The sequence below is a fragment of the Myotis lucifugus genome, unplaced genomic scaffold (assembly GCF_000147115.1).
Source record: "Myotis lucifugus unplaced genomic scaffold, Myoluc2.0 scaffold_129, whole genome shotgun sequence".
Classification (NCBI taxonomy): Eukaryota; Metazoa; Chordata; class Mammalia; order Chiroptera; family Vespertilionidae; genus Myotis; species Myotis lucifugus.
This window is the reverse complement of record NW_005871177.1, coordinates 1,557,018-1,582,147: the sequence shown is the minus strand read 5'-3', so window position 1 is coordinate 1,582,147 and position 25,130 is coordinate 1,557,018. Positions and strand designations below refer to the sequence as shown.

Sequence of the window (25,130 nt, the reverse complement as noted above, 5' to 3'; positions counted from 1 at the left end):
ATAACCAATGGATGCAAGACACTAGGGGTGGGGGTGAGGGCATGTGCCGGGGCGGGGGGGGGGGATAGGGGAGGCTGGGGGGGAGTTCAATGGGGAAAAAAAGGAGACATATGTACTACTATTTGTAATACTTTAAACAATAAAAAAAATTAAAAAAATATGTGTTTCTGCAGGACAGAAGTAAGGTCCATTGGTGGATTGTAAACCTCAAACATGAAAGAATATCTACTCCTTTCAATAATTCTGAAACAACTGTTTGTGGAAAAACTGAATTTATATGTGACAATCTTAGATTTATCAGAATGTGATTATAACATTAGAGCTATTATAAAAAATGTCAAAGTATTTTAACAGCATAATGCCTATTTTTAATTGCATATTTTCCCCTCTATCAGGTTTAGATATGTTATTAAAAAGACATAGCTACCATAATTTAGAATATAAAATTTCAACATGTGATTATCTGGCATAATGTCACTAAGAAGGTATGACTTTTGGATTTATATTAACACATATTTTTCTTGTGTGTTTACTTTTAGGGGAGTTTAACCTAAGTCCACCAGTAGTTAGAATAGGGTTGCAGGGAATTGTGATGTGCTGAATTAATAGTACCGTGGGCATACACACAAAGCTGAATTGAGTCATTGACTTTCCTGAGATAGATGCCATGTTTCCATATTGCACTGATCAACGATGACATACAGTGGCTAATTACTAAATGCATCAGATATATAAGAATTACCATAAAAATTCTTTCCAGAAATAAAAATAATGTTTATCCCATACTTGAAGGACATAGAATAAAATCAATCTACTTTATTAGTTTTATTAAAACTTTATGATATATTTATTTTAAATACAGGAAAAATATATCCTATTATAACTCCAGATAGTGAATGATAAACATGCTCTTCTGATAACTCTTTTGCTATTTCTTGAAAGTGAAGGGGAAAGTTATATTAGTTGTTATTTTCCTTTCTGGAAATCAAAAATACCAATGATTTTTAGAAGTCCAATATCACAATGATGTGATCTAATAATTAGAATAAATGCTAACATGACCAGACCTATTTATAGCTTTCAATGTTTTATATTAAATGTTCATGAGCAATAAAATTATTTATTTTATGAAAATGCAAATATTGACAAATTCACCAGTAGAACCATTGTTCTATTACATTTTCCTCAGAGTCATTAGAAGTATAATTCACTTTTTTGAGCAAAATATGCATACTTATGTTACAAATAGAAAATCATTGCTTTTCTAAAGTTGGTTATGAAAACACAAAGTATGTTTTATGTACTAATGTAGTATCCCTTTCTTCAAAATATTCCCTTGGTTTAATTCTTGCAAAATTAATATCCAATTGTGTTCTAAAATTTGGGGCTTCAACCTACTTAATAAGGAACTGGGACTTTATAAAGAGAGAAAAGGAATTACAGATGAAAAACAAATTTAAGCAACATGAATTAATTTTTATGGGGTAAACTTTTTGAATGATTATCAAAATGTATTCTTTTAACCTAATAATTATTGATTTAATTTGTGTACCTAATAATGTCTTATTTAGACTTTTTAACAAAAGAATAAAGGTGAAGATTTTTATTTCCTTCTCACTATCTCCTCACCAATATTGAACAGGCTATATGGAAGCTAAAAAGACCAGATAAATTTCAAAAAAGGCTATGTAGGGGTGAGAGTGTGGAGACAGAGCCTCTTTATAGCAAAACAAAAATAAGTTGACTAATCTTGCAAAATGCTTAAGACAATGAATGACTCAGGACCAACAGACACTACCAACTAATTGCTCAGTAGCATCCTTTTCACAAAGCATTATGCGTGTGTGCAAGCACGCGCACACACACATACACTCATATAATAAAAAGAGTTTTAGAGATAAAATGGGGAGACTTACTGAGAAGTCTTCAAAGATTTTCTTGAGTTCCTTGTGACCATGCCTTTCCGCAATATATGCTGGATCTGAACCCTCCACATTTTTTATCTGAGACGCCCAGGTTGCTCCCGAACACTGAAGCAAATGAATAGCCAAGTTCTTTAAGCCAAATTTTGCTGCACAGTGGAGAAGAGTCGGAAGTTCTTTGAAATGAGTATCTATAAGCATAAGAATGAATATAATTTGATGTTTATATCATGTCTGCAATCCCATAATTAAAAATCGAACACAATCTGCTCCTAAATGTAATTCCTACATAGCAGAGCAGACTTTTAATGTGATTTTATATATAAGAAACTGTCAGTGGTTTTAGCAATGCAGAATCTCCCCCTTCTATTCCTTATCTTAAATATATATATATAAACTAATATTCTCACTAGCATTAATGTCTAGCTCTTACTTATGGGTAAGTTTAATTTGGAAAGGAAGATCAACCTCTCAAATATCTATAATAATAAAAGCATAATATGCTAATTAGACTGGACGTCCTCTGGACGACCTTCCGGTGGCGGGAGCTAAGGCAGCCCTTGCAGCAGTAGCAGCAGGGGCCAAGCCCCTTGCATGAATTTCATGCATCGGGCCTCTAGTAACAAAATAAAACACTAAATTGTAATAACTACTTTTGATTGTAGTTTGATATTATCAAACACTAAATAACAAAAATAAATAAGTTCATCTATAAAACTTCTGTGTTTTCTACTGCCAGGCTAGTATGCTTCCTTCTGAGGAGATGAACATTAAATTCCTGGAGGGGTTATATATTAGATTTCTAGGAGAAATTGTTTTTCCAAAACATAACTGCAACAGAAAGTATAGGTAAGCAGTTTTATAAACATCTCCAGTTTGGAAATTTCCATTAGGATTTTATAGCCTTCATATCAATGTTTTGAAGTTTGAATTTCATAATTATAATACTTATTAGGTATCAATTAGAAGACATCGTTAATTATGCATGTCTATAAAGTGATAAATGTACACTGCTATCCCAATGACAAAACACACACACACACACACACACACACACACTCACACTGGTGATGATGATTTGTTATTCTACACATCCACATGTAAATGAAAAAAAATGTGTTATAGAAATTACACACCAGCTTCCTTTAATAGCTATGGCATTGCCAGTAGCAAGCAAAGGGAAGACTTACTGCAATGGAAACCAAGGCCTCAAAGCAAAAGTCAATTCTCTCCCAGCAAAATTCTACAGCAATGAAAACAGCCACCATACAATGTTTTGGAAAACTGAATCTGGCCTCATTTACCTTTGCTATTTTGCAGTTGAGAAAAAAAGGAAGAGAAGGAAAATAAACCTTGATTTTTCAATTCACTTGGATGTTTCAGGGCTGAAGAAATGTAGTTTGTCAGTATATGTTTTAACAGAAAACAAAACAAAACCTTCCAGACATGTTAAGAAGTCTACTGTAGCCCTAGCTTGTTTGGCTCAGTGGATAGAGCGACAGCCTGTGGACAGGAGGGTCTCGGGTTCGATTCCGGTCAGGGGCACATGCCTTGGTTGCAGGCTCCTCCCCATCTGGAGCTCGTGCAGGAGGCAACGAATAAAAAAAGAAAGAAAGAAAGAAAGAAAGAAAGAAAGAAAGAAAGAAAGAAAGAAAGAAAGAAAGAAAGAAAGAAAGAAAGAAAGAAAAGAATTCTACTGTAAAAAAATAATGTACCCTTCAAAATATGTTGGGACTAAATGGTTGTAGGTAAATCTATTGTCATATTTCAATAATAAATGCATTGGTCCCTTCTTATATGATGTGCAATGGGTCAAAATTATCAAATATTTTATGAAGATAAGCTTATGAAAGCTAAAATTGTCTAAGGTAGGTACCAATTTTCTTTTATTTATTTGTGTATTTGTTTATTTATTTTAAGAATCTGTATGGTTGGAAGTATTACCTATGTCCCTTTTTTCTCCCATTGACCTTATAGACCGCCCCTGCCCCCCACCCCAGGCCTTCACCACCCCATTGTCTGTATCCATGGGTTATGCATCTGGTACCAATTTTCAAAATAAAAATAATGTATTTTCTTTAAAAAATCTTAAAATATCATTTTCTATTTATTTTCATTAAAATGTATTATCAAATATAATTGTCTGATGTAATTAAACCAGCCAAAGTTAATAGGGAAAAGTATTTGCAGAATAATATTAGATTTTTACATGACCTTGATCATGTCTTTGCCACATCATTCAATATTTTAAAAAATCATTACCTGGCAATCAATGTTTTATGCATTGATTCTAAACATTGCTATTCTGGTGAATTTTTAAATCACTCTCAATGCAGCTGAAAATGTTCTTTTTATTAAATAAGTGTTTAATCATTATAGGAACAGTTTCACCTTTTAATCTAATCAACCTCCACTGTCAGTAAATTAAGGTAATATAATATTAAAAAAACTTCATTAAGAACTCTCTACTTTTGTACAACAAAAACAGTAATAAGGACTGCAATTAGTGGTCACGTTTTTGCAAGCAACATTTCTTAACAGTCTTGATACTCTGAACCCTGTTTTCTGACACACACAAGGAAGTTCTGCTGATTTAAGATTACCCTACTGCTCGCCCTGGCCAGTTTTTCTCAGTGGTTAGAGGGCCGGCCTGTGTACCAAAGAGTGGTGGGCTTAATTCCTGGTTAAGGGTATGTACCTCCGTTGCAGGTTCGATCCTGGCCTTGGTCTGGGCATGTGTGAGAGGCAGTCAGTCAATGTGTCTCTCTCACATCTATGTTTCTCTCTCTCTCTCCCTCTCTCTCTCTCCCTCTCTCTCTTTCTCCCCCCCCCCTTATCCCTCCCTTCTCTACAAATCAATGGAAAAAATATCATCTGGTGGGGATTAAAAAATATACGTATTATACTGCTAATACTATAAGGGATCACAAGTTTGAAGGTTACTTTCTTTACCTTTCATTTCTTTATTTTTAGCAGTAGCTTAAAATCCTTTAATCTACTTGCATCCTTTGTGAAGTTATAAACATAAAAGAGGTTTGGAGGACACCTTTCCCATTTCCTACGTAGGAAAAGAATTGAGTTCCTAGATGATCTTCTAGGTACTGCTCGCATGCCTCTAATGACAGTGTGCTTTACTTCCTAAGGCACCTGTTTTTTCGTTATATAATCACTAGAAGCCTGGTGCACGAATTCGTGCACAGGTGGGGTCCCTCGGCTTGGCTGGCAATTGGGGCTGAATGGGGCCGGCCAGGGGAGGGACCAAGGGAGGTTGGCCGGCCATGGGAGGTTGACTGTGGGAGCACACTGAACACCAGGGGGCAGCTCCTCTGTTGAGTGTCTGCCCCCTGGTCGTCAGTGCATGTCATAGCCAACCTTAGGCTTTTATATATACTTCTGTTGAGGTGAAATGTATTTCTTCTATGGGCAACATAGAATGAAGACTACAGCATGGGCTTAGAATCAGCAGGCTCTGCCATTTTTTTCTCTATGTGAACTTCAGCAAGCTAGTAGTTATCTGAGCCCAAACTTATCATCCAAATTTGTAAGGCTATTGAGATCTCATTAAATGACTTAACATATAAAAAGTGCCCAGCAAGGTGTTTGAAACATTCAATAAATATTAGTTTCCTTCCATTTCTCTCTCTGCATCAAAGCATCTTTGTCTTAAATCCCTTTGCCCCTACCTTATGATCCCTAATTTTGTTCATTACTTTAAAATACTTACCATCCTAGATTGGCCCATAATAGTTGGACCTTTAAAAAATGAACATCTGTTTCAAACTGCCCAAATGATCATCTACACCAACCCTTTACATTGTCATGAATGGGGTTATTTTGCCTGCTTACTTTCATTAAGTAAGAAATGCTCAGCCTGTTAATGTACATGGTCAATAACTAGAAAATTTCTCACTTAAGGTTTTTTTAAATTAAAATATGACAATTAACCTTTCAAAGAATTTGAAATGGTTCATGAGAGCTATATTAGTTATTTTAATGTTAATCAATTCATGGTCTTTAGCATTATTTTTACAGGACATCAAATTAAATAAACTCAGTATATGCATATCATATTATATTAATACTAGTATATGTATTATATTCATATATATTAAGGTACTCATATCAACAAAGTGTGATTAATACTAAGAACTAGTTTGGGTTTTTATATTATCTACACTAATAAAAGAGAAACATGGTAATTGGCGTACGACCGCTACCCTTCCCATTGGCTAATCAGCGTATCCTTATGCAAATTAACTGTCAGCCAAGATGGCGGCTGGCAGCCATGCACTGAAGCGAGCAGGGAGGCTTGCTTCCTCCAGGAACTGCAGACTCCAACGTTCCCCGCCTCACTTGCCGGCCTCTCAACTGCAACTCTAAGCAACTATTACTATGTTGCAAATAAGAAGCTAAACAAAACCAGCTGTCAGTCAACCCCGGACCGCAACATTGTATCCATGTTTTCAGCAGCGAGGCCTCAGAGCTAAAGCTGGCCCAGAATAAAAAAAAAAAAAAGAAAACAAGGAGCGGTTGGGAGCTTTTAGTCAACTGCCAGCGGGAAAACAGCCCTCAGCCCCTCAGCCAGCCTGGCCAGGCACCCCAGTGGGGACCCCCACCCTGATCCAGGACACCCTTCAGGGCAAACCAGCCAGCCCCTACCCGTGCACCAGCCTCTATCCTATATAGTATAAGGGTAATATGCCTCCCGGCACCCGGATCAGCGGAGCCGCGAGGCTCCCGGCACCGGGATCAGCGTGACAGGGGGCAGCGCCCAAACCCCCTGATCAGCCCTGCTCTGTGCCTGATAGGGGGGGAGCTCCCCAATCCCCCGATTGCCCTGCGGCTCTGTGTGTGACAGGGTGCGGCGCCCTGCTCTGTGTGTGACAGGGTAGAACCATAACCTCTCCATCGGCCCTGCCCTGAGTGTGACAGTGGCGGCACCCCAACCCCCTGATCGGCCCTGCTCTGTGGGTGATAGAGGGTGGCGCCCCAACCCCCCTCCATGGGCCTTGCTCTGTGTGTGACAGGGTAGAGCCATAACCTCCCCATCGGCCCTGCCCTGAGTGTGACAGGGTGCAGCACCCCAACCCCTTGATCCGCCCTGCTCTGTGTGTGACAGGGGGCGGTGCCCCAACTCCCCTATCGGCCCTACTCTGTGAGTGACAGGGGGGGAGCTCCTCAACCCCCTGATGGGCCCTGCTCTGTGAGTGACAGGGGGCAGCACCCCAACCCCCCTGATGGACCCTGCTCTGTGAGTGACAGGGGGCAGCACCCCAACCCCCCTGATGGACCCTGCTCTGTGCGTGACAGGGGGTGGCGCCGCAACCTCCCCATTGACCCTGCCTTGAGTGTGACAGGGGGCGGTGCCCCAACCCCCCAATCAGTCTACCCTGAGCGTGACTGAGGGTGGCATTGCAACCTCCCGATCCGCCCTGCTCTGTGCATGACAGGGGGCGGCGTCCCAACTCCCCAATCGGCCCTGCTCTGAGCCTGACCAGGGGCTGCACTTAGGGATTGGGCCTGCCCTCTGCCACCCGGGAGCAGGCCTAAGCCAGCAGGTCGTTATCTCCCGAGGGGTCCCAGACTGTGAGAGGGCACAGGCCGGGCTGGGGGACCCCCCCCCGAGTGCACAAATTTTTGTGCACCGGGCCTCTAGTACATTTTATAAAATCATACTTTTTATATTTTCACCTTGATTTGATTATGATGAAAATTTGATATATTGGTGATTTCCTCTGCATTTGAAACAGGTATGCTTGTAAACAGCATAAGGTGCAGAAGTCCTTTAGTTTAAAGAAAAGCTTGCTGTGAGGTAAACCCCTATCTGGCATGCTTAGCATCAGAAAGTGAGTGTTGATCAAAAAAGGTGCCTGGGACTCAGGGGAGCATTACATGCTGCCCCTCACTATTCTTCAGTCTTAATTGAAATCTCCAGCACATGATTGCCAATGCTTTTACTTAGAGATATTTATTGTTTTTATTGAATTTTTAAAAATGAGTTATTGTCTTAAACTCATAGAATTTATTTTACAGTTTATAATCTTACTATCTGATTAAAATAATAGATTCCTCAATATTAAAAAAAACTTTAAAATATGCTTAACATGCAGTATACCTCTGCTTCAATTTATGGCAATTTTCATTTAATCAACCAAGGTTCATTTACATCTGCTTTTATTGCCAAAGTGTAAATAATGAAGCTATCGTTCACACTAAGGTCTGGCCAATTGCTCTTGACTTTATTTTATGGACAAAAAACTTAAGTTTTCAGTTGTTTCAGCCAATGTCTGTCAAATGGAAATTTAAGGAAAACAGAATGTAATGTCTGCGAGATATTTTTCAAGGAAAATCCAATTTTAATAGTTTTTAAAATAAAATAAATAGATGAGTTGGCACATAGTAAAGAAATTGAGTCACATATTTGTTTGTGCTAAACCATTTCTAACAGTTCAAGGTAATCCCTATAAAAGACGGGCAATGATTCCATTAAAGTAATCAAACCAAAGCTTTCAAAAGATTAACCTAGTTCACCAGAATAATAAAATGGGAATATATGCAAGGTTAGAATATCAGCTTTAAAAATTTAAAACTAAAATGAGTATGCAAACTGGAAGTACATGACCATGTAATCCATTTGCTCTCATAAATCACTATCTGTAATCACAAATATTTATTCACTCAGAGTAGGATGACCAGGTGGCCACGTTAGGACAAAACAATGAAGCACACAACATAGAGAAGATAAAGAGTCAGGAGATATGCATTCTAATACCAGCTCAGCCACTACATCTGTGGTACCTAAGAAAGTTCCTGCATGTCCCTGGACCATTTATAAAAAAGGGCTGGGTTCAGAATTGTAGGACTTTTGACATCCTTTTGAGCTAGAAACCACACACTAATGGTTTTAAGGTAATTTTCCCTGGATGCTAATTAGATATCAATTAAAGGAGTAAGGACCATAGTATTTATGAAGGTTGAAGAAAGGTAATGATTTTTATTCTTTTCACCGTATGTTTTGGAGTCCGATGAAATGTTAGTTTTTCTGTGTATCTGTGAAACAGAATATTGTTGAGTTTATGAATCTGATTGCTCTGTGACAGGAGGAGCATGTATGCAACACGAGAGTTATCACTCTTCTCATCCTGTAGAAAGAGCGGACATGTACAGCAATCCTATTTAGAATTCCAAGCAACAAAACATACTGCCAAGGTTACCATGTTTCTAAAACCTTGATAATATAAATTGCATGAAAAAGGAAATAATGGTCCATCAAACTCCTTTGCTACAGTTTTGTTATCTCCCATATAATGTAAAATATTAAGAGTGGGAAGCCCATAGATATACACATTAGTATTAACCTCAATTGTCTATTCACCTTGTTAATTTTTGTACTTGAATTCTTGTTACTGAAACATTCTTTAAACTTGTATCCATTTTGTAAGTTCCTTGTTAATTTTCTAAAGAAACTTCATACCAGTTAATTCTTTTTACAAATGTTTTAAATAGTTAAATTTCCAATCAGCATTATATTCAAATGAATCCTGATTTCATCTTCAAAAAAGTTAAAAACAATGCCTTTTATTATTTTAAACCCTAAATTGAAAATAATAAATTTAAAACTTAATATTATTTATCTTACAAGAGACAGTATTGTATGGTTAGTGCTTAAATATTAAGGCTTTGGAACAAGATTACATGGATGGAATCCCAACTCCAGCATTTACGAATAGTGTGTTTGGACAAACTACTAGAACTTTCTGTGTCTCAATTTTCTGAACCATGAAATAAAGATAATATCTATTCAAGCAGGTACTATGTATTACAATCAGGTCCAATGTAATTTTTCATACAAATAAGTACAGTTGATCTTCATTATTTGAAGATTCCATATTTGCAAATGTGCCTATTCATAAAAATGTGTTTGTATGCCCAAATCATACTGTGGCATGTCCAGTCATTATTGGTGGACATGTACAGAGCAGTGAAAAATGTTAGTTACCTGATTGCCCATTCCTAGTTGAGATCAGACAATGCTTCCTATTTTGGACCTCATACTGGAAACAAGTTCCTTTTTGTGGCCTATATAGAGCCACATTTTTCACACCTTTGAGTTTTTGTTGGTGATTTCATTGTTTAAAGTGGCCCCTGCTAGAAGTCTGCAGTGCTGTCTAGTGTTACTAAGCACACAAAGACGGTGATGCACTTTGAGAAGAAAATAAGTGTATTAGATAAGCTTCATTCAGGCATGGATTAAAATGTTATTGGTGGTGAGTTCAATATTCATGAATCAAAACTATATATTAAATACTGTGCCTTGAAACAGAAACACACACAAAACAAGGTTAGGTATTGATCCGTTGATGAAATTGTGACCAGAGGCTGGCGGGAACCTAGCCCTGTGTTAGTCCTGGGAACAATAGTTCAGGATTCTCTTGTTCAGGGACTGTAAAGAACATAACTACTATAAATAACGAGAATCAATGGCACTTCCAAGCTATCTCGAGGATCCTTTTTCCTTTTGGAGAAAGAGTTCAGAATAGGCTTCAATTGCAATGCGGCCAGTCATTTTCAAAAGTGCGGTGCCTTCTTTTCTTTCTTCCCCGCAGCCAAGGAGGCTCTGAGAACAATCCTGTGGGACTGAAGGAGGACGCTTCCCCAGTCCAAGCCCATGACTGCTGAGACATTCTCTCTGGCTGTCTCTGTGCTTGGGGGCTACCATTTTAAAATGCAAACTGGGCGTGGTGAGAGCTCACATTGGCAACCACCCTGGAGATAGAAAGAACAGTCCTAGAGCCTTGATTCTGTCATGTTTATTTACCTTTATCTGGTTTACTGGGCAAAACAATAGGAAAAATATAGAATGAAAGTGAATCCTTACTCTGTTGTTCTTAGGTAATACAAATGTCTTTGAGTGATGTACATCTTTTTAATTTTAATGAAAATTCTGTATTTATGTGGTAACTGTATGTTTAAGATTTGGGCATTTGTTTAAACTATAGAAATAGACTCTGGAAGACTGATGTTCTGTATATGCAAATATCTGAATGGTGAACTGACAAGAAGAATGAGGGGAAAGAAATGGAGCATGTAAATTCGAGTCCAGGAAAAGTTCATTGTTTACTGAACACCCTAGTAGGTAGAGTCCACCATAAAATTAGCAAGAGAAAGAGAAAACAAAAAAGAGAAGAAGAAAGAGAAAGGAAAGAAAATGTGATGGCTAATGAGTAGGGTTGAGAGGTAGGCGCCCAGGCCAGAATGAGTAATAGAAAAGCAGCAGAACATGTAAATAGCAGGTTGGTGCAAGACGGTTTGATCTCAGAGAAGGAGTGTTTGAGGACATAATGTGAAATGCCTCCTTATCCAGGGCTGTGGGCCAGGAATAGCCAGGGAGTAGTAAGGCAACATACAGAACAAGACTAAGGCAGGCCACAAGGCCACATGATTAGCCTGCGAGCTGCACCCTTTTCTTACCAGAACTTCTTGGAATTGACAGCACTTAGGGTAAATCTCATAGCATTTGAATACATTTGTTTATTATCCACTTTCCACTAGCAAATGCTGACAGTGATGAGGTAATAAAGAGTGGTGCTGCCCCGTGATTAACCAGTCCAGCTAGTCTGTGGTTAACCTTCAGTTAAAATAAGAAACCTCTAGAAATTGCATGTCTATACATGTGTGATTATAGTCTGTTCCTCTGTGTTCATTTAAAAAAATACCTTTTGAAAATTATCAACATTGACTCTGCTGAATCTTGACAGCAAAGGAACCAAAAACTTAGAAAGGAAGCAGGAAAGAGCCTAGAAAGAGGCAGGAAACCTGGAGCAACAAAAGTGTGGAGACCGGGTAGGCTGGGTTGGGATTAGATGGCTACATACTCTCCCGAAGGCCATGCCTTCCAGGTAGAAAGCTGTCCACTGGCTTTGATGGAAATCCCAGAAATGTGCACAAGAAGTACTATATCAGACGAGGATGCTTGATTTAATTGTTTTACTTAGTAAGGGTTATTCAGCATTTTTCAGGACTTCTGGTAGTCTCCAGCACCAGATTTACATTTATACAATGGAATACTACGTGTCTATAATAAAGAAGGGTCGCTTACTCTTTGCGACAGCATGGATGGACCTGGAGATGACTATGCTAAGAGAAATAAGCCAGTCAGAGAAAAACAAATACCCTATGATCTTACTAATATGTGGAATCCAATGAACAAAATAGACTGATAACAAAATAGGTCCAGAGGCATGGATGCATAGAACAGATTGACATTTCTCAGAAGGTAGGGGAGTGGGGGGTACAGAAGAGTTTAATCAAAGAACATTTGCATGTATATGCATAGCCTATGGACACAGACAATAGTGTGGTGAAGGCCTGGGGTAGGGATTGGGGGGAGAGGGTGCTAAGGGGGAGGGAAGTGGACATTTGTATTACTGAAAACAATAAAAAATATTGATTTTGATCATAAAAATGAACTAAGGCAAGGAAAAAAAATCTGGGCAGTTCTCTGGGCAATAAAGTAGCTGGGTAGAGCTTAAGTTACCTAAGGGAGAACCATCTTCTGTAATATAGAGATAGAATAAAAATGGAATGTGAGGATGATTAGGGAAGCCCTATTTGCAGGGTGAATTGGAAAGAAAGATGAATGATGTTACAGAAACCTGCTAGAAAAATTTGTCAGGAAGAAGGACAGATAATTGATGGTCCAAATTAGAGCGGTGGCAGGGAAAGTAAACAAGAAAGAACAGAGATGTCAGCCATTTCCAAAGAAAAGTTAAGAGGATGTTGTGATTGACTGTGTAGGCTCTGAAGGAAAGAGCTGGATTTCAGATAACATTCAGGTTCATGACTATGAAGTTGCAAGGCAAAAAGCAAAAGAATATTCATTAGAAAAAGTGACAAAGGTTATTGCCATGGAGAGGTTCAGGTGTGGGTGTTGATAAGGTAGCTGCCAGCAATATAATTATAAGGGAATAAGTCAAAGTAGAAATATGTCTTTGAGTAGAGCCTATTGGTTATGTACTTAGCTCCTGCATCATTAAATATTGATTATCACCATGGGACACTTGTTTTGTGGAAAAGAAGGCATTGTGATATAGGACCCCAGACAAAGTCCCATTTGCCATATAAGGTAAGGTTCACATCACAGATGGGGATGTGAATATCTTTAAGGAGCACGTATTTAGCTTACTACACTAAGCAGGAGATGCTAACTCAAAAGGCATTGCATGACACAGGAAATAGCCCCATCATCCAGGTAATACAGTGGTTCTCAACCTGTGGGTCGCGACCCCTTTGGTGGTCGAATGACCCTTTCACAGGGGTCGCCTAAGACCATCCTGCATATCAGATATTTACATTACGATTCATAACAGTAGCAACATTACAGTTATGAGGTAGCAACGAAAATAATTTTATGGTTAGTCACAACATGAGGAACTGTATTTAAAGGGCCAGAAGGTTGAGAACCACTGAGGCAATCGCTCGGTAATTCAGCCTGTCTTAACACAATAAGCAACATCTATCTTTTTTTTTCCACCAAGTATTTATATTGAGGACATGATCCAAATTATAACTGTTACCGCACAATCAACATATCCTCAGTCTGTAAACTAGAATAGAATATTTTGGAAGATTTTTCAAACCCACTAGGTTACAGTTTCTTCATAAACCTATTAACAAGCATTTCTCAAACTGATTGTTGGGGATCCCCAAAAGTGTGTGAGTAAATTACAGTTGTTCAGAGCTGTCAATGTCTGAATATGATAATGGTAAGTGTAATCGTTAATTTTTTGTGTCAACTTGGCTCGGCTATGGTGCCTAGTTCTTTAGTAACACACCAGCCTGGCTGTTACCGTGAAGGTATGTTTAGATGTGACTACTATTTATGTCAGTAAACTTGGAGTAAAGGAGATTACCCTCGTTTTGCCAGTTGAAGGCCCTAGGAGAAAAGACTAACGTTCACCAAAGAGGAAGGAATTTTGTCTCCAAACTGCCTTTGGACTGAGGACTACAACATCAACTACTGCTCGAATTCCCAGCCAGCTGGCCTGCCCTGCAGATTATAGAACTTTTCAGAAATGCTAGTCCCACAATGATGGGAGCCAATTCCTTAAAGTCAATTTATTTTCTCTCTCTCTCTCTCTCTCTCTCTCTCTCTCTCTCTCTCTCTCCTCTTCTCAATACATCCTATTGGCTCAGTTTCTTTGGAGACACTTGGCTAATTGAGTGAAGAAAATGACTATGGGGGTATGGGTAAACCACAACCTATAGGTACAAGACATTAGAATAAGTTCTATATCTTTGAATTCCTATCCTTCTCAGAGTTTTGCAATGAGTCCTTAGACTTAGAGTGACACTACAAAGATCTTCTATAACTATATGTCAATGGCAGAATCCAGAGATCAAATGAGTCCCTTTAGGATGTGGAAGGAGGTATGTCAAGTATTTCAGAGAGTAAAAAGTGTAGGTTTGAGAATCATTACTTCACAACAACTGCACAAGTTAGAGGGGGTTACTTAAATAGAAACTCACTCAACTTGTTAATAAAAGAGCCCATTTCTACTTTGTGTGTGTGTGGGCATGTGTGCACGGGTGTATATGTGAGGCTAACCCAAATGTGCATTTTTCTTAATAAGATGAATGAATATTAGCCAATTTCCTGTTATTAGTTACTAATGAACAGTATTTATACTTTTTGTTTTTTGGTAACCCTATGATGAACTTCAGATGTTTATTACTGTTAAACCTGAAAATCTTATGTCCCAGAGAAGATGAACATATGTGTGCTGGTGACTTGAGCACAGGCAGTTCAGTGCAGCACATTCAGAAGGCACATGTGCCAATATTTCATGCTGTTGATGGCAGATGCCATGGCTAAGAAATAGAAAATAAAAGACAAACTAGTGACATTATAAATAGCTGCCTTATAGTCTTACAAATAAGCACTCCTGTTTTTTGAGCCCAAATATCATTATTCTACACCTATTTCTGCCCAGAGTCTTATTGATTTTGCTCAATGGTGAACTTTGTTGCCATTAACTATTTAATTAATGTATCAAATGTGTATAGAGTGCTAGAAACTCTCCTAGCCACTGGGAATCAGTCCATGAACAAAACAGACAGGGCTCCTTCCTAAAAGACATTATTTGCCCATAGAGGCAAATGGGGGATTTGAAGAAAATCATGCACTATGAAAAAAAAATGACTATATTTCTAGGATTGCAAAAAGTAACACAAAGAGCATCTGAGACAACTTGCCTCTTTAAATCATTCATTAAAATAGTCATTTAAAATAATTTAGCAGAAATTCATAACCTTTCATCTCTCTGGAAAGCTTCTCCTGATCACCCCTCTTTCTCTGGGCTCCCATGACCCCTGAGCTCCCGCTCACTGCAATAGAGGTCACAGTTGTCCAGGGGTTAGTAATGTGGCCCGCAAGCTGGGCTCTATCACTATTTGGGCAGTTACGTTAACTCTCCATGCCTCATCTTTAAAGTGGAGAGTACAATAGGGTCCACCCCTGGACTGTTGTAAGGATGAAAGAGTTGAAGCGTGCCCAGTACCTACATGTCTCTGGACACAAAGTGCACAAAATGTGAGTGCTCGCTCTTATGAGTAGAGCGCACACTATTTTAGTGGTGCTTATTTTTGTGATGATTGTTCTCACTTCTCTGTTTTGAGTTCCCTCTGAGTGTATGGGTTGTGTTTTATTTACCTCACATTGCTCTGCCTTCCCGCAGTATCTGGAAAAATATTTGTGCTAGTTTACAGTTTCACCGGCAGTACTGTGCATTGCTCCACATCTTTTCCATGTTAAGAATTGTGAAGCAATTTATTTTTGCCAGTGTGACAGATGTGATGGTTTTAATTAATATTGCCATTATAAATATAGCCGAAGATCTTTTCTTCTGTTAACTTACAATTTCATTTTTCTTCAGTGAATTTCTGTTAAATAGTCTTTATCTCTGTTAGATGCTATTTTTTCTTATTGAATTTGGGGATTTTTTTTCTTTTTTAAAATATATTCTAGATAGTAACCATTTTTTAGTTTTATATGTTTTGAATATTTACTTAGCTGATGGCTTGTCTTTTTTCTTTTTTAGTTAACCATATTATATGTATAAAAATCTACATGTAAACATATATAATGTGTTTTGATGAGGCATTCAAAGTTAATAAAAAAATACATCTGATTATTCTTCTACTTTTCTAGTGCTCACAGATCTCACAGGTGACAGGATTAACAGATTGGGCCAGTACCAAAGACAACTGTAGATGAAGACTTCCCAATCATCAGGATACTTTGAACACTGAAAAACTTTCTTTGTTTCTTTGTTTGTTTTTAAAATATATATTTTTCTTTACTAAGGTATTACATATGTGTCCTTATCCCCCCATTGCCACCCACCCTCCCACTCATGCCCTCACCTCCCTGTTGTCTGTGTCCATTGCTTATGCTTATATGCATGTATACAAGTCCTTTGGTTGATCTCTCCCCCTTACCTCCACCCTCCCCTACCTCCCCTCGGAGGTTTGACAGTCTGATCGATGCTTCTTTGTCTCTAGATCTGTTTTTGTTCATCAGTTTATGTTGTTCATTATATTCCACAAATGACTAAGATCATGTGATATTTATCTTTCTCTGACTGGTTTATTTCGCTTAGCATAATGCTCTCCAGTTCCATCCATGCTGTTGCAAATGGTAAGAATTCCTTATTTTTTACAGCAGCGTAGTATTCCATTGTGTAGATGTACCACTGTTTTTTAATCCACTCATCTGCTGATGGGCACTTAGGCTGTTTCCAAATCTTAGCTAAGATAAATTGTGCTGCTATGAACATAGGGGTGCATATATCCTGTCTAATTGGTGTTTCTAGTTTCTTGGGATATATTTCTAGAAATGGGATCACTTGGTCAAATGGGAGTTCCATTTTTAGTTTTTTGAGGAAACTCCATACTGTTCTCCACTGTGGCTGCACCAGTTTATATTCTATCTTGTACAGTCATATGATTAAAGTTCACAATAAAACTTGATATCTATAAGAGCTGATCCCTACCTTATTTTTAAAATTATTTTTAATCTTCTTTTTCCTTTATTTGCCTATGATATTTAGGATCAGTTTGTTAAATTTCATTAGGATTAAGAACTGCATAGTAATAATCATCAAGAAATTTAAAGTACTATTTGTTTTTCAAGTGTGTAAAATAACAAGGAATGTGGAGAAATTTAATGAGATCTGAAATGTTTTATTTCTTAAAAAAATTTTAAGCAAATCATGACAAAATGTTAAGATTTTTTGTAAAGGTAAGTTGTGGGTAAAAGATTGTTCTCAATCTGTATGATTAAATCATTTAATGATATAAAAAGAGACAACACAATGGCATTTCATTCTCTACTCAGATAGCAAATGGGTTAGATTTTCTGTGAACGTAAAGATATTACAAATTCACGATAAACCTTAGACCTACAGTCACTACTATGTATGTATGAATACCCAGTGAGTGCTCAACACTCTGTAGACATATTAGGAAATAATAATCTGAGTCAATACTTCCACATGTCACTGGGCTGGTGATCGTATGCTGTTTTCTTTCAGATTAAGATATTGCTACCGAAGGCATATATGCTTTGACATACTTTTCTAGATGTTGGTGTTGGCTTTTCGAAGCCTGTTCTCCTTTCTGGGTGAAGGTAAATAATCTGCCTAAAGTAACCTACTTTCCTTTTTTAAAAAAACTAACTGCCACGTGCAGTAATGGAACCAGCAACCACAGCCTCTTCGAAAAACAAATTGAATGATTTACTTTTCCTTTCCAAGACAGGAGATTGTCTGCACAACCCAGGCTTTGGAAGGCTTCTGGAGAGAAGTCAGGCAGATTCATGTACCTTCTGCAGTAACAGGAAACAACTAAAATGGCTTGAAACAACTGTGCTTGGCCGCTTGTGCTGTTCTGCCTCATCGCCATACCAAGTTGGGGGCATTGTAACTGATTTCATGCTGACCCTTATCACGTGGGTTTATAAGGAGATATACAACCAAAATGGAAGTTGATCAAAATCATACTTACTCTTACTTTAAAGAATGCATTTAGATATATTTTTTATTTCAGTATCTTATGTATTAGTATAAAAAAGTGCCTGTGATAATCCTTTATATTGATTTCACAGTCCCTGATTTCATACACTAGAAAGTTGTGCATGAATTATTTCTGTGACTGTTGTATTCAAAAGTTCTATATTACATTAATATATCAAGTTTATCTGAAAACCTATTCTTCCCCCAGGGAGAATGTTTTTCTATGGAAAATTCTTATCAATGGAAAATGTGTTTTAAAATCAATAATGAAGCATTACAAGGAAAGAGAATATTTATAGCTTTTCTCTGCCACTTCCTATCACCCCCCCTCCAAATTTGCCTGCCTAGGATGAAAAAAAGGCAAATGAGGACGTTTGTTGACTAGACAGGAATGAAAATGACAAAGACATTTTACTTATCTAATCTAATAAAAGACAAACGTGCAAATTGACCATACCTTTGCTACACCTTAAGCCATGCCCACCAGCCAATCAGAGCGACTATATGCAAATTAACCCAACCAAGATGGCGGCTGGCAGCCACGGAGCTGCAGCAAGCAGAAGGCTTGGTTGCCCTGGAGATGGAAGAAGCCAAGCTTCAAGGCAGGCTGCTGCCTCCTCTCAAGGCAACAAAGTTTCAATTATAGAAGGTAAATAAACCCCAGATACCTGCTTCCAGTCACCGTGGCCACAGAGCTGGAGCAAATAAAAAATAAAACAAAAAAAGGAAAGGCTGGGAGCTTTGGTCACCCAGGGGCTTGGTCAGTCTGAAAATAGCCATCAGCCCCTCACCCAGGTTGGCCAGGCACCCCAGTGGGGACCCCCACCCTGAAGGGGGTTTTGGCAGCCTGAAAACAGCCCTTAGCCCCTCACCCAGGCTGGCCAGGCACCCCAGTGGGGACCCCCACCCTGAAGGGGGCTTGGGCAGTCTGAAAATGGCCCTCAGTCCCTCACCCAGGCTGGCCAGGCACCCCAGTGCGACCCCCACCCTGATCCAGGACACCCTTCAGGGCAAACCAGTCGGCCCCCACCCGTGCACCAGGCCTCTATTCTATATAATAAAAGGGTAATATGCAAATTGACCCTAACAACAGAATGACTGGGAATGACTGGTCACTATGACACACACTGACCACCAGGGGGCAGATGCTCAGTGCAGGAGCTGCCCCTTGGTGGTCAGTGCACTCCCACAGGGCGAGCTCTGCTCAGCCACAAGCCAGGCTGATGGCTGCCAGCACAGCGGTGGTGGAGGGAGCCTCTCCTGCCTCCTCAGCAGCACTAAGTATGTCCGACTGCAGCTTAGGTCTGCTCCCTGCTGGCAAGTAGACATCCCCCGAGGGCTCCCGGGCTGCCAGAGGGATGTCTGACTGCAAGCTTGGGCCTGATCCCCCAGGGAGAGGGCCTAAGCCAGCAGGTGGACATCCTCTGAGGGGTCCCAGACTGCAAGAGGGCATAGGCCAGGCTGAGGGACCCCCCCCCCCGAGTGCACAAATTTTTGTTCACCGGACCTCTAGTTATAAATAAAATAACAAGAAACTAAACTCATAACTTATTAAAAACAACTTGGAAAAGAAAAGAGGATGGGGCAATAGTAAGATAGACAGTTTTGATTCAAATATCATTTAGTTCCAGACTTTTAAAGAACTACACGTGTCTGTGAATAATGCCAAGGCTCATACTTAGGGAAGGGCAATGCTCAAGGTCAATTCTTTATGGCTACCATCCCTTCACAGTTTCCTAACCTCCAATTTATTTCAGCTAAAATACAGAATAATTGATTTTTTTTAAAAAAACACATTTCACCAAAACATTGAAGAACTGTCCTGAGGGATAGATATCTGAAATTACACTTGATCATCGTTTGCTGAATTTCTCTTTCAGAATACCTCTAGTGGTGTTTCTGTAGAAATTCCTCAACAATTTACCATTTCTTTCCTAAACTTTCTCCTCCCTCAACTAACTTCACTTTATGTATAAAAGCATATCAACCCTTATCATAGATTTATCTTGAAAATTATGAAAATGTAAGTGCAAAGTTTTAAAGACCAGGTATTCTGAAGCTGACATTGATGAAAGGTTATAGGGTCAAGACGGCCAGCAAAACATATTCATGTCTATCTTGCATATTTTTATTATGCAATTTGTATCATGTCATTTTGTACTTCAACTAGGAATTAGAGCCTAATGTTATGACAGTCATTTGTTCTTTTATAGGTTTAAAAGCAACTATTATCTTAGCAATATCCAAATAAGGTTTCTGAGTGAACTGCTTAGCTTATATTTACCTTTCCATTTCTAGCTTCTGCTAAAATGTTACTGATTCATAAAAAATTTTTGTCAAATACAAAATAATCATTTAATTCTAGTAATGGTTCAAAACTTTTATATACTACTAACACTCTAATCTTTGCAAAGAGAAAATAATATATTCTCTATGTCAAAGATCAGTATGAGGATGGATTGTTTGGCTGGTCTGTAATACACTGCAGCAACTCAGGGCTGGTAAATTTGGTTGCCAAATGGGATCACCTGGGAAACTTTAAAAAGCACGGAGAGCTGGGACCCAGATTCTTCTTGCTATGAGGTGTGGCTTGGCATGGGAGACTTTAAAAGGTCCACAGTTGACTATACTATGCAGCCAAGGCTGAGAACCACCACTGTAAGCCCTTGATGTTCAACAAGAAGTCTGAGGACTAGCATCAGCTTTTACTTGGGAGCCTGTTGGAAAAGCATAAGCCTAGACTGTGCCCCAGACCTACTGAGTCAGATCCATATTTTCAGGGGCTCTGATGTAACCCATTCAGAATTCCTTTTCTATTAAAATAAGGTACCAGGCTAATCCATCCATTCCAACTCTAAAATTCTTTTTTTTTTATATCCTCGCCTGAGGATATTTTTTTTCCATAGGTTCTAGAGAGATTGGAAGGGAGGGAGGGAGGGGAAGAGAGAGAAACATCAATGTGAGAGAGACACATCAATTGGTTGCTTCCCACAGGACACCCCACCAGGGGCAGGGAACTTTGAAATTGAGGTCTGTGCCCTTGACTGGGAATTGAACCCATGACCCTTGGGTCCATGGGCCAGTGCTCCAATCACTGAGCCAAATCGGCCAAGGCCCAACTCTAAAATTCTTATTCCACAACCTAAACAATACACTGAGAAGCACTTTTAAGTTTATCTAGAATTCTTTACCAATAAAAATGAAAGACTACAACCATTCTATCCTCTTCAACCCTACAATTCTCATTCCACAAACCTAAATAAATAAAGTGCTGAGGGAATTCATAAAAATGGTGTCATAACTCCATCTTCTATTTCCTTTCTTCCTCACTAAAATCCTATCCATCACTTAAGACATAAGTAAAGTAACACCTCCTTTATGAAGCAGGTCCTGAACAATAAGGTATATTTTCTCTAAAATTCTATTGTCAAATTCATGAGTTCCACAAAGTTTAGCACATTATTTCTTTCTGTTATAACATACGTATATTATCTCATTTCTTCAATTAAATTATGTGCTTTAAATGAGGAATTATGTCATGTTCCTTTTCCATCCTAATCTAATGTCAAAACTTTCTAAGTCAAGTATATATTGTTAAAATATATGCATTGCTGCCCCAAAGCCTGCCAGCCTGAAGACAAAAATGCTTGGAGTAGACAGGGACCCGACAGAAAAAAATCCTCTGCTCATTAGTCCTTAATATGCCTATAGTAGAACTTGCATATTCTTTAGCTCCACTCCTGTTTTACGCAACATTCCATCTCTATCACAGTGTTTGGAACATACTGGGCATATAAGTGAACTGTAAAAAGCATGTCAACAAACAATGCAGGAACAATTTTGAATATATTCAAAACTACTGAGCTCATATCATTTAGAAGTGTGTGTTTTGGTAGTACATCCTAAATATACTTTTCTTGATATATATATATATATATATATATATATATATACACACACACACATTGGTGATTGAACCACAACCCGGGCTTGTGCCCTGACCGGAATCAAACCGTGGAATCAAACTATGACCTCCAGGTTCATAGGTTGACACTCAACCACTGAGCCACACCAGCCAGGCAAAATAAAATTTATTTCTGACAGTTGTTTTAATGAATGCACCAAAATTTATTTAATTAATTATCTATCTTGTGAAGATTAAGTTACTTCCATTTTTTGTAATTATATACAATGTTATAATTGTTGATGAACAGTCTCTATCGTAAGTGTACTTTTCTAAATATTTCCTTAGCGTAAAAATCTAAGAAGTAGGTTTACTGTGTTTTTTGTTTTTTAATGCACATTTTAGGGCCTGTGATAAAAAAAAATTACCAAATTGACCTTCAGAAGTTTGTAATAGTGTGCTCTCTCACAAAGTGATGGGAATTTTCTAAAATATCTGATCAGCAATTCAACTATATTCTTAGCTATAAAATTTACTACCAACTGACATACACTGAAGTATGACATTAAAGAATAACTGATGCAATTGTGAAGTACTCACATTCTTTTTGAGGGTAGATTTCAGTTTGAAGAGATTGGAACTTATAGTATGGTATCTCTTGTTTGAATACGGATGTGAGAATATCATCAAGTTCTTCCATGTCATTCTGTTTTCAAATGAAAAGGACATTTAATTCAGTTATTCACATAGAAACTCATCTTAGTGCAATATAATAGTAAATTATTAGTTGGAGTAAATACCGGGTAATCTTCAATAATACTGTTAACTGTTTTAATACCGGGTAATCTTCAATAATACTGTTGCTGTTTTTAAAGACTCATACAAAACATTAGGGTTTGCCTGAAAACCAGTTATTATGGTAATAGAAAAATAGATGCAAGAAACAAGTCTTTGTTTTTGGATGAGCAACTTTACTTAAATACTAATTACAAAAGAACATTATAGCATGTCAATAATAACACTGAAATTGTTTTAACTAAATTTTGTAAAACATATGATGTTTAATTAATAAAATAATGACTCTGATTCTTCAACTTAAGGGTCTGAAATGGAATCAGATTATTTTATTTCTGTGAAAAGTGAAAGAAAATATGCATCTCAGCTCTTTTTTTTCTTGCAACTATAGAGTAACTAAATGTCTACTTTATTTCCCTAATTTTTGAGGAGGCAAGTAGAACTTAACTGTTCTCCTATTGATGGCATAGCCTATTACAAAGACCAGCATCTTTTAAAATTGTGTTTTGTGAAGCTTATGACTGGAACCAAATTGACTTGAGACATAGATGGTTGTAGCCGAAGAGATGGGCGAATCAAACAAAGCCATTGGTGGGGAGAGGACTGTGGAACAAAAGTTCCTAATTAAGATTTTTGAAATGATTTTCAAATAAAATTAGACATATCACAAAAGCATAGTCTCATAAATTAAATGGCTGGATTGAACAAACACACTTGTGTTACTCTATTTCCTCATTTTTCAGTAATCTAAGTGCCTCAAATAGTCCACTGAATTAGGGCTATGTTTTCTAAGTTCTGCTGAGAAGTTGGGAGAGGCCTTGCTGTGGTGAGCGCATCTTTAAGACTTAAAAGTGTCAAATCACTATGTTTTACACCTAAAAGTAAAATAATATTTTGTGCCTCATTTATTAAAAAAAGAAGTTGGGAGAGGGAATGTAAGTCCTTTTCTCAATCTATAGCTATATTTTATAGAGAAAAACCCAATATTAATCTACTTACTGCTATGGGCTATGTGGAGCTCTTAGCGCTGAAACATTAAAGAGAGAGAGAGAACAGCAAGCTCTGCCTTCAAGGAATTCACCGTCATGTAATTACATATGGGCAATACATTGAGTTCTAGGTACTATGATAGAAAGTCACCATGGGTTAGAAGCAGAGTGGGCAAAAGGGAGATGGCTCAATTCCACAAAGAAAGAAATGTCCAGGAAAGACTGTATGGAGCAGATGATCTAAATTGCCAATGCCATGCATAGAAGGAACATTCTGGATTAACTGAACAAATTGCTTACAGGCATGGAGGAATCATGAATCATGACCCAGTTATGTACTATTAGAATTTATATAAGACTATAGTAGAATGAGAGAGAAGAAAGAAGTAGGCATTTCAAAAAGTATCTTGATATAAAACTTTATAATTCATGCTGTAAACATTGAGAAGTTGTTTAGGAACTATATTGTTTGACATGGAAATGTTTATTATTTGGATTAAATCAAGTGTATTTAAGTTGCAGCATTATTATGATCACTTATGTGGTTGAATATTGATATTGAATGAAACCTATTTTATAAAGATGTGACAATTTTATATTAGCAATAATTACCCTTTTTAAATTGAGATATAATTGGCATATAACATTATATTGGTTTTAGATGTACAATGTAATGATTCAGTGGTAGGATGTATTGATTTATTGAAATGACCACCACAATAGGTCTAGTTAGCATCCATCACCATACATAATTAAATTTTTTTCTTGTAGTGAGAATTTTTTACATTTCAGCAACTTTCAATTATGCAGTAAAATATCATTAACTATAGTCACCATGCTGTGCATTACATCCCCATGACTTTATTTTATAATTGGAAATTTGTACCTTTCGACCACCTTTATTCATTTCTCCCAATCCCATCCCTAGCCTCTGGGAACCACCAACCTGCTCTCTTTATCTATGATCTCAGTTTTTGTTTTAGATTCCACATATGAGATGATATAGTATTTGTCTTTGTCTGACTTATTTCACTTAGCATAATGTCCTCAAGTTCCATCCATGTTGTCACAAATGTCAAGATGTTAATCTTTTTCGTGGCTAAATAATATTCCATTTTCTACATATGTCACATTGCCTTTTTCTATTCACCCATAGATGGACACAGACTCTTTCCTTTCCTGGTTATTGTAAAAAAAAAAATGCTACAATGGAAGTGCACATATCTTTTCCAGTTAGTGTTTTCATTTTCTTCAGATCAATACCCAGAAGTGGAATTACTGGATTATATACTTAGCTCTATTTTAATATTTTGAGGAACCTCCATACTGTTTCCCATAGTGGTTGCACCATTTATATTCCCACCAACAATGCACAAGGGTCCATTTTCTTCACATTCTTGCCAATATTTGTTATTTCTAGTCTTTCTGATAATTTCCATCCTAAGAG

General features: G+C 37.8%; 1 protein-coding gene across 1 annotated transcript in view; it reads right to left on the bottom strand.

Moving 5' to 3' along the window:
- Nucleotides 1–25,130, bottom strand: part of BANK1 (B cell scaffold protein with ankyrin repeats 1) — a 298,633-nt gene that overhangs the window by 169,621 nt on the left and 103,882 nt on the right. Inside the window, exons 6-7 of the mRNA XM_023758387.1 lie at nucleotides 22,500–22,605; nucleotides 1,917–2,113 (exon numbers count right to left, since the gene is read on the bottom strand). Coding sequence (XP_023614155.1) covers nucleotides 1,917–2,113; nucleotides 22,500–22,605 — 303 coding nt within the window. The remainder of the gene's footprint in view (nucleotides 1–1,916; nucleotides 2,114–22,499; nucleotides 22,606–25,130) is intronic.